The sequence below is a fragment of the Marmota marmota genome, unplaced genomic scaffold (assembly GCF_001458135.2).
Source record: "Marmota marmota marmota unplaced genomic scaffold, marMar, whole genome shotgun sequence".
Classification (NCBI taxonomy): domain Eukaryota; kingdom Metazoa; phylum Chordata; class Mammalia; order Rodentia; family Sciuridae; genus Marmota; species Marmota marmota.
Window position 1 is genome coordinate 35,790,727 of NW_026000082.1, and position 9,506 is coordinate 35,800,232.

The 9,506-nt window shown below is 55.5% G+C and overlaps 2 protein-coding genes across 2 annotated transcripts in view; both read right to left on the minus strand.

The window, feature by feature from the left end:
- Positions 1-1,233, minus strand: part of Mtfr1l (mitochondrial fission regulator 1 like) — a 12,631-nt gene extending 11,398 nt beyond the window's left edge. The window contains exon 1 of the mRNA XM_048816064.1: positions 1,222-1,233. The gene's annotated coding sequence lies outside the window, so the exon portion shown is untranslated. The remainder of the gene's footprint in view (positions 1-1,221) is intronic.
- Positions 1,234-2,702: 1,469 nt separating this feature from the next.
- Selenon (selenoprotein N) overlaps positions 2,703-9,506 on the minus strand; it is a 16,047-nt gene continuing 9,243 nt past the window's right edge. The window contains exons 6-11 of the mRNA XM_015484777.2: positions 8,703-8,784; positions 8,367-8,555; positions 7,935-8,040; positions 6,810-6,922; positions 6,622-6,723; positions 2,703-4,996 (exon numbers count right to left, since the gene is read on the minus strand). Of these exons, the coding sequence (XP_015340263.2) occupies positions 4,826-4,996; positions 6,622-6,723; positions 6,810-6,922; positions 7,935-8,040; positions 8,367-8,555; positions 8,703-8,784 (763 nt within the window). The 3' untranslated portion in view covers positions 2,703-4,825. The remainder of the gene's footprint in view (positions 4,997-6,621; positions 6,724-6,809; positions 6,923-7,934; positions 8,041-8,366; positions 8,556-8,702; positions 8,785-9,506) is intronic.

Here is a 9,506-nt window from a genome sequence, read left to right on the forward strand (position 1 = left end):
CACACACACCCATTCTGCAAAAAAAAAAAAAGTCTCTCTTCCCTGTAGCTCAGTAGACTGAGACTGGCCTGAGCTGGCTGAGACATTTCTGCCAGCTGCCTTTGAGTCTCCTTTCCTGCCCCCTTGTGGAGGCCTAGCAGTGCTTTTCCATGCTTTGCTTTTGCATCTCATCTTCAAGAAGAGCTTGGATGGTATTTTCACTTAGGCTCTTCTAGGAGCTTCATAGCTACCAGAGAATTCAATTAACATCTTTTGAAGTTTTGCCTCAGGAAACGTTAGGGTCCAGGAAGACTCCCTGGGTTAGCCAAGCTCACCCAGCAAATTTGAAACACAACCGTTAAAAGAGTGCGGTTTTGGAGAAGCCAGTGTTAGCTGAGGGCAGCCTCTTGGGCTGGTTTTCTCCCTTGTGAAGCTTCAGAGGTCTTGGTTTTAGTCATGGCTCTGCAGGGCCTGGTGTTGCGGGACTTTGGTGGTGTCCATCGAGTCCCCTCTGTGGGGGTTATTTCACAGGAAGGGAAATCTGTGGTTCCTTGAGATGGCCTGATATGAAGGAGTCACACGTCCTGCCTCCCCGAGCTGCCCTGTGGCTACCTTGTCCTTCAAGTGCAGGAGCTGGCTGAAATGTCGGGAATGGAAGCTAATGTGGTAAGGGGTGTTCCAGGGCATGGGTAAGGTGGGAAAAGTTGAGCCCTGGACCTGCTGAGGTACTTAGGCCCTGAGACTCTAATTCATTCTTCCTTTCCCCTGGATGCTTGGAACTGGAGCAAGACTCGGGGGGCGGGGCGGCAGAGAGAAGACACGCCCTCTCTCGATGACAGGCTCGGGCCCTGGTCGCCGCGCCTGGGAAAAGCGGGCTGGCTGCGCTTGGAGACCCCCAGACTTGATTCGCCACGTCCCACCGCTGGTCCTCTTCCTTGCTGCTCTCCACGTTTAGTTCCATCCGACTTCGGGAAGCTGAGATCTGTGTTGCTGCTAAGACCCTAAAACATGCAGGGTCTGCTGTCCGCAGCCCTACTGCAAATTTCAGAATCCTAAGCCTGGCACTCCAGCCTCAGGGTCGGGTGCTTACTGTCTGCTGTTTCACCCTGTTCACTTTACGTGCTTCCCAGGCAGGGCCCTCTACAGTCTTTCTCCCGCAAGAATGGGAGAACGGTATTTTTGGCCTTTGACTCCTGCCCTCCAACGCTCTGCAGCTATCTCCTGTTTTATTCTCCTCCCCACCTCACGGCGCACACACACACACACTGTATTCACTTTGATTAAATGGGTAGATTGAAGGCATGGAAGAGAGACCCATAGTTCTCTCAAGCTGCAAGCCCACTCCCTCTCTGTACACAAACCCTCAGTGTCCTGGTCTCCAAGGCACCCAGTTCCTAGGACACATTTCCTCCTCTGCCATCAACACATGACTTTGCCTAGTTCCCAGTCTGCAGTTTCTTGGTCCTAAAGCCTGCAACCTCAATCTGCCAGGGACAGGGCTGACTCCGTGAGCAAACAGCGTGTAGTCACAATGGGCCATGTCCAGAAAAACGCCATACTTGGGTTATTGCTCTGCTGTTGCCTTCTTGAAAGTAGGTGTGCATCAATTAGTAGCAGGGATACACTCTAAGAAATGCGTCATTAGGTGATATCGTCATTGTGTGACTGTCATAGAGCATGCTTACACAAACCTGGTTGGTATAGCCTACTACACACCTAGGCAATATGGCATAACCTATTGTTTCAGGTCACAAACCTGTACAGCATGTTGCTATACTGAATTCTGTAGGCAACTGTAACACAATGTAAGAATTAATACATCTAAATATCCACAGAAAATGTACATAAGAATACTAGATAACAATTTTTCAGCTCTACTATAATCTTAGGGAACCATCATCATATATGTGGCCCATCATTGATCAAAACATCATTTTGCAGCACCTGACCCTGATTTTCTGGGTCATGTCATCCCACTTTCATTTTGCTCTAGGTCCTCACAAGTTATACAAATGGTCTTGGCCAGAGACCTAAAGATCAGGTCACCCATCCTGATCCTGACCATATTCAAATGATGAAGGCTGATTTCCAGGCCTAGTCCTCTTCCAAGGATGGCAAATTGTGCTTTAATCATTACTTTCCCCTCGTAGGCAATGGCGCTTCATGTAAATCACTCTCCCAGTCCTGGGTATAGATACTCCCCTGGCAGCGAGGAGCATGGAGCCTCCTTAGCCACCTCCTCAAGTCCATGACTGACTGATACAAGGTGAAAAAGGTTGTTGTGACCCTGCAGCGTGGTTTGTGCCCCAGAGCCCTTCTCTGTGGGCCAGGTCAAGGCTGATCTGAACAGATCCCTGCTCAGAATTTGTCCTTTCCCTGTTTGGCTTCTACCCTTCTTTTACAGGTCATTCCTAAAGTGAAATTCCCCCCAAACCACCTAATTCCTGTCTCAGGCCCTGCTTCTGAGACAATGGGTTTAGCGTCAGGATCTTTCTCAACACAGAGCACCAGATTCTCAAAATAGTAAGTTCCACCAGTGATCTATCACAAACTTATTTTAGGCAAGTCACTCAGGCCCTCTGGTGACAGACAAGATAGTCCCAAAAGGCATTCCTGCCTGCTCCCTTACCCATCTGCCAAGCCAATCCCAGCAGGGAAGCAGCCAGACCTCGCCAGGACAGAACTGAACAACCTGCCCAAAGGAAAAACACTGGGAGCCTCCCTAGCCTCTCCTATTTTATTATAGGACATGTTGGGGACCAGGGAAGGAAGAGGCAAAGGGATAACAGGAGGGTGGCGAAGGCCCTCCCCAGCTGGGGATGGGCAAAGGCAGCCGATGAGGATTCAGGAAACCGAAGCCATCAGCCCCTAGATGGGACCAGGATTGTTTGGTGTGGAGAGGGCCCTCTGGGAGCAGCAGGAGGGGAAGAGCTTGCTGGGTGGGGAGGCCAGGTCTCTGCTGAGGCCGGCAGGCTCCGGGATGGGTCTGGCAAGATGGTGGAGGCACTGGTGCCTCCTCCCCCTGTGAGGGGCATGGAAGGACAGAAAACCTGGCTGCATTCAGCGGCTCCCACTATTTATTCTGAGTTTGGTCTGAAGATCAGAGGGGATGAGTCATGATGATTTAAAAGGCATTCTTTTCCACTCAGAGGAAACAGGCAGGGTGCAATGTCAAAGCACCCCCAAATCAAGACACAGGATTTGGAGTCATATATGGGTTTGCTGTCTCAGTTCCAGCACTGAGTGACCACGGGGCAGGTCACTTCACTTCCCTGAGACTTGAACGTCTTCATCTGCAAAATGGGAAATAGCTGTCCACTTCACATTTTTGTCTTAAAGACTAAGTGGGAAATACTGCCTTGGAGAGAAGGCTCTGGGCAATGGCTGCTGTTGTCATACTTGGTGCAAAATGGAGGCTCCCAGGGCGTGCTCCCGGGGCAGGCAGGCAGGGCAGGGAGTGTCTGAGGAAGTCTGTCCCCTGCTTCCTCTGTCAGGATGAGCCGAGGGGTGAGGGGACCAGGGAGAGAATGGTGCATGGGGAATGGGCTGATTTTAAGGCCTTAATGAAGGTAAGTCCCAGGGCCTCCTGGGTGGAGGGCAGGGTGGAGTGGGGTATTCTGATCCTCTAGGATGTTTTTAAAAAGCTGGGGGAGGAGAAGGAGGAGGCATATTTCTTCCCATGCATGCAACTGCAAAGACATCAAGCTGGGTCCATCTAGGATTTCAGATCCAGCCGTCATGGGGCGGCTGCTGGGGAGGCCACTGCCCCCTTCTTCCTCCTCAGCACAGGGGTCATAAAAAAATACCTATAAAATGTGAGAAAGTTCACATAAAAACACTTTTCTGCATGTATAAAAAAGACTGACTGTAGTCAGTGGCTCACGAAGTGGACCAAGGCCTCGAGAGTGGCCAAGGAGAGTTGATGGCCACCCAGTGGTAGATGAGCTGGTCTGAGGTACCCCTAGTGGCCTGGACAGCGCTGGCTCTGGGACAGGCTGTTCTTTGGCTGGGCTATCTTCTATGGAGTCAGGGTCTGTGGGGAAAGAAGTGTGATGGGGACTGGCTCCAGCAGTCCTGCTGTGACCCTGTGCTAGGCAGGTGGTGGGAATGCCCTGCCCTGGGCCTCAGGGGCTCCTCAGGGGCCCCCTGCTAAAGCAGGAGCCTGCTTCACAGTAACTTCCCCAATTTCCTAATTAGGTTCTGGAGACCTATTGTTAGGTCTGTGTGTGGCTTGGGAAGCAGCAGTGCCATAGGGTGGCTTCCCTTAGTAGGAGGCCCTGCACACAGGCTCCAGCAGGCTGTCTCCAGCTGAGGCTGACTCCAGCTGGGGACATCACACACAGGAGAGCAGCCGGGGCGTGGCAGGAAGGCAGGCTCTGCAGACAGCAATGCTACATGGCAGCCTGGTCCCCAGCCACGGTCCTGGGTGCTTCCTTTGGGAGGAGGGCAAGAAGCAGGAGAGGAGGCCCCCCCATCTTTCTGGCCCACTCCTCCCCGCTGGACTATGTGACTGGGTGAGGGAGGTCCAGGTAGGTCACCTGGGCCAGTGTTGGGGGATCCCAAGTGGCATCTGGAGCCAGGTGGGTAGGGAAGGGCTAATGGTGGTACCAGAGATCACAGCTCATTCACCCTGTCAGCTCGGGCCCCCTCTTATCTACCCGTGTCATTGAGGCAAAGCTAGGTGGCTGCTCTCAGTTGACTTCAAAGCCACAAAGCAGCCTAGAGTGGAGTGGGCATGGGAAGGGTCTCAAGTCTGAAGTGGGCCAGGGTCCACTCTGGCCCAGGGGCCTGCGGGCCAGTTTACCAGGTCCCGTCCAGCCTGGCTTCCCACCAGCCCAGCAGGCAACTAGGGGTGGAGGTGGGGCAGGCCGCGCCTGAGTCCCTCCTTCAAGAACTGCATGTAGGTGGCCGTGGACGGGTCTTCAAAGGTGGAGGAGAAGCTGAAGACATTGTTCTCCACGTCCTCAGGCTTCATGGAGGTGATGTCCAGGAAGTAGTTGGCATTGATGTGGTGGACCTGGGAGAAGGACCGTGTGAGGAGAGCTGGGGAGGCCCGGGCTCTGCCGGCCTGAGTGTCTCAGGAGAAGCAGCTGCTCTCCAGCCTCTGCCATGGGCTCCTAGGCCCCACAGCAGTGCTCCTCCCCACCCCGTCCACTAGGGGAACTCCTGGCACCTGCCCATGTCATCTCTTCCGTTAGCCCCCTGCCGTCTACCCCCAAATAGCCTCTCTTTCCTCTGCTCCTATGACCCCTGAGCCCCACAGTCCTTTCTGTCCAAATGCCCAGCATTCTCTGGGCTGCTTCCCACCTGCCTCTTGCTCTAACTAGTGAGCACAGTGTGGGCACAGCGGTTTCTTTACCTTTCTGCAAGGAGCCTGGTCCAAGCGGGTGCCCAGTAAGTGAATGAACACGTGGGCAGGAGGACCCACCAACTGACTGACCAACTGACCGACCGACCAGCCAACCGACCAGCCAGCCAGCGGGTGAGTAGGCGAGTGCATGCCAGGCAGCGCACTGACTGCTCATCCTGGTGACCCCAGGACCTGGTCCGCAGTAGGCTCTGCATGGTGGAAGCCAGGAGGGGATGGGCTGCCTAGCGGTCCCCAGGCCCTTCCTCCCGGGCCCCTGACACCTTCAGCCTTCTGCCCAGTGCCCTGTCCTTCTCGCCAGGCTCTCACAGACTCCTCTTCCACACCATCTCCTGCCCCGGAACCACCCCCACCCAGGATCTCGGTGCAGCTGATCACCTCCTGCAGCAAGCAGAGTCACATGCCAGCCAGCCACGGCACTAGAGGACAAGAGTGGCTTCCAGTAGGGGAGCTAGAGATTCAGAGGCTCACAGGTGAACCTACTTTCAAAGCCAACTGCTCTTTCTAACTGTCTGCAACTTTTGCCAAATCTCTGAAAACTTCTGAGCCTCTGGAAATGTTTGAGCCTGACTCTCCTTGTCTGTAAAACAGGCATTGAAAGCGAAGCACGTGGCACACGCCTGTAATCCCAGTGACTTGGGAGGCTGAAGCAGGAGGATCACAAGTTTGAGGCCAGCCTGGACAACTTAGGGAGACCTTGTCTCAAAATAAAATTTAAAAAAGAGCTGGGGATGTAGCTGGTGGAAGGGCACTTGCCTCGCATGCTCAAGACCCTGGTTTAATCCCAGCCCTGGAAAGCAAAGCAACCAGGATACTGGTGACCATCTATTTCCAAAGTGTAGCAAGGACGTGGGTGAGGCCATATGAGGGGCCCTTAGGAAGAAGTAGGGTCTGGAACCCTGGCTCGGTCAGGGCCCTCCCTGGTGCTCTTGGCCACAGGGCCCTGCTCCTCCTACCCCACCACCCCAGGCCAGCTGTAGTGGCAGGAGGAGCGTCTTCCCTCCAGGACATGCTTTTGTCCACTCAACTGGTCTGTTTCATTTGGGGATGTGCTGACCCCCTTCCTGGACTATGCTCACTGCCATGCAGTCCCCAAAGGGCTGCTGAGGTCCCACTCTTGCAAAGCACCTGCACTGCGATTCCTGGTTGTGCATGGTGGGGCTCACACTAGCTAAGAGACCAGTGTGAGGCTTCGCGGCCTGAGGTGGTGGCAGACCCGAGGAGCCTGCACAGACATGTCCCCTGCCTACTGCTCCCGGGTCCCTGGTGCCTACCACAGTGCCGTTGGGCAGGCAGATCATCATCTCCACCGGGAAGCTGTACTTCTCCAGGTGCAGGCCAGCCAGCTGCCTGTGGGATGGGTTCTCCTGGTTGCTCTGTGGGTGGGGACAGTCGCAGGCTCTTGCTATCTGGGCCTCCAGCACTGTCCCAGGGGCTCCCGTAGGCCATTCCCTCCACTCACCTGCAGGTCTTCGAGCTCCTTCACCAGGGACCAGGTGCTGATGAAGCTCTCATTGAGGAGTGCAAGGATGGGCGAACTTTCCAGGACAGTCTCCCGGAGAGTCCGCCCTGAACCTGTTCAGGTAGAGGTCAAGGCCAGAAGGGTGAGGTGCCCCCAGGTCTTACTGGGGTTTTCCATCAGCAATGATCTTGCTTTGGGCAAGCCTCATAGACTGCAGAATGGTCTCTGCATCCACTTGAAATAACAGATTCAATAGGTAAGTACTGAATAAGTGGTAGTTGGGATTAATGTCAATAACACTGACACCTGGGCTGAGATTTGGGGTAGGTTCTACCTGGCCCAGGGATCAGAGACAATGACACCTCCCTAAATTCACAGAACTCTTTGTGCCCCCGGACCTTTGCACAGACTGTTCTGCCCAGAAGCTTCTTCCTCTTGTAACCCTCTTCCTCATCCTTCAAAGTTTCAGCTTAATGTCACTTTCTCAAGTAATTCTTCCTTGACCCCTCCACCATGCTCTCGTGCCAGTCTGGCCACTGCCTGGTACAACACTCTCTATACTTGTGCTTACTCATTCCACATCTGCCTCTGCACTACACTGTAGGCCTCCAGCACCTGGCCTGCCACTTGGTATACCAGGTGCCCAGGATGTCCGCTGAGTGACCAGATGTGGGCAGGGCATGTTACTCCTCTTTGAACCCACTGAAGGACTCCCGCAAGTCTCAGGTGAGTTTCCTAAATGAGAAACACAGCCCAGCCTCGGGCACCACTTTCCCTCAGTGTGGATGTCACTTTACAGCATGTGGCACCTCCACATCCCTTTTCACAACCCTGGGAGGTGAGTACATTATCCCACTTTTGCTGTGGAGAAATCTGAGGCTCAGGAGAAGTTACGTGGTCAAGGTCACCACGCTGAAAATGACTGAGTCTGAACCCAGTGTGCAGGGACCCTTCCTCTGCCTCAGGGCTCAGCACAGAAACCCTCCAGCGCTCACCCAGAGCCCCCGCCCTGTATGTAGCCCGAGTCCCGCAGGGTTCCATCAGGACAGCTGTTGCCTCAGCTTGCTGTCCCACAAAGTATGAGGCCCCTGCTTCTCCCTTTGGAGCTGCCCAGGGCTCCCTCACCTCAGCAGGACTGGTCATCCAGGGCCCCCCAAAGAAGGATTGAGTGCACCAGCTTGTTCTCAGCCTTGGCTCGGTCAAAGGCCTCCGTGAACGGCAGGTAGGTGACCTACGGTCAGACCCAGACAGTGAAGCTGCTGTGCTAGTTGGGGGGGGGGGCCTGTTCTGGGGCCGAGTGTGCAGGGTCTGTGTGCATGTGTGTACGGGTACGCGTTTGTGCTTGTGTATGAGTGTGTTTGTGGGCGTGCATGTGTGCAGGTTTACGTGTCTGAGGGTGTGGAGGGGTACTGCTGGGCTGGGATGCCCCTCCTGGCAGGGGAGGCCACATGGCCCAGGATGACAGAGCCTCAGCAGCTTGCCCTGTACACGTCCCCCCTCCACGCTCCCAGCTCAGCCATGCAGCCTGCCCTGGGCTTCACCCTAGCCCAACCTCACCTTCTTGAAGGGGTACATGGCCACCTCCAGATGGTGGGCGGCCTCCTCCCAGCTCAGCTCCTGCTGCCACCTGATCTCCTCAAACACAAATTGGAGGGGCTCCCCTGAGGGCTGGCGGCTGTCAATCACGTTGCCATCCTCATCCAGGATCACTGAGGGCACTGAGGGGCCCATGGCTTCAAGCTCCATCTGGACCAGAGGTCAGTGATGAGGGATGGCTCAGAGCGGGGCCCTGAAAGACCTTTAGGGACACTCAATTCATCACAGAGGAGGGAGACGGAGGCCCAGGGAAGGCGGGCCCCGCAGGATGACCTGGTGAGGGCCACCTGGGCTTACCTGGGGTATGTAGCCAATGTCCACCTCCATGCTGCTGCCCTCGCTGGCCCCGTACAGCCACTCCATGTCCACATTCAAAGACCTGGGGTGGCCAGGCAGAACGGCATCTCAGATGTAGATCACCTACACAGCAGACTTCGTCTGCTCACCACGAGCTGCCCACTTTGCAGATGAGGACACTCAGGCTTTACAGGGTGAATCCAGGGTCTCAGAGAGACTGGGATTCTAACCAAGAGCCTGTGCCCTTTCCTCTCCCCAGGCTGCCCCTTCCCAACCACAGCCATGGGGCCCACCCTGGGCAGCACACCTCATGTACTGCCCATGACCTTTCAGGGCAGAGAGATGGCCAATGCCTCACTGCAGGCCCAAGCGGGTCAGGAGTGTAAAACAGGCACCACGGGCCCCTTCGGTAGGCAGCAGGCAGTCTGATAAGTGCGATCTTCAGATCTGCCACATGGGGGTGCCCCAAGGCTGACAACCAAGCACTTCTGCAGCAGGTGAAGCCCACAGGTGAGCTGGGTGCTCTCAGAGGGGTTGGCCTTCTTGTGGCCTGGTTTAAACAAGGACAGGAGCAGCTGGCCCTGGGCTGGATGTCTGTCCTCTTCTGTCTCATCCAGTCCAGGACCCCCTCACCCCCAACAACCTGGGGTTGGAGGCAGAGGTGCCTGGCAGCCTCCTCCCTGGCCGCCACAGAGGGCGGGCGCTCCTTGCTGGGAGAGGGAGGGGCAGCTGTGTTTCCTCTTCATCCCCCTCCCTGTCCCTAGGGCCCAGTGTGTCCCTGCCCTGCCTGGGGGGGGGGGGGGG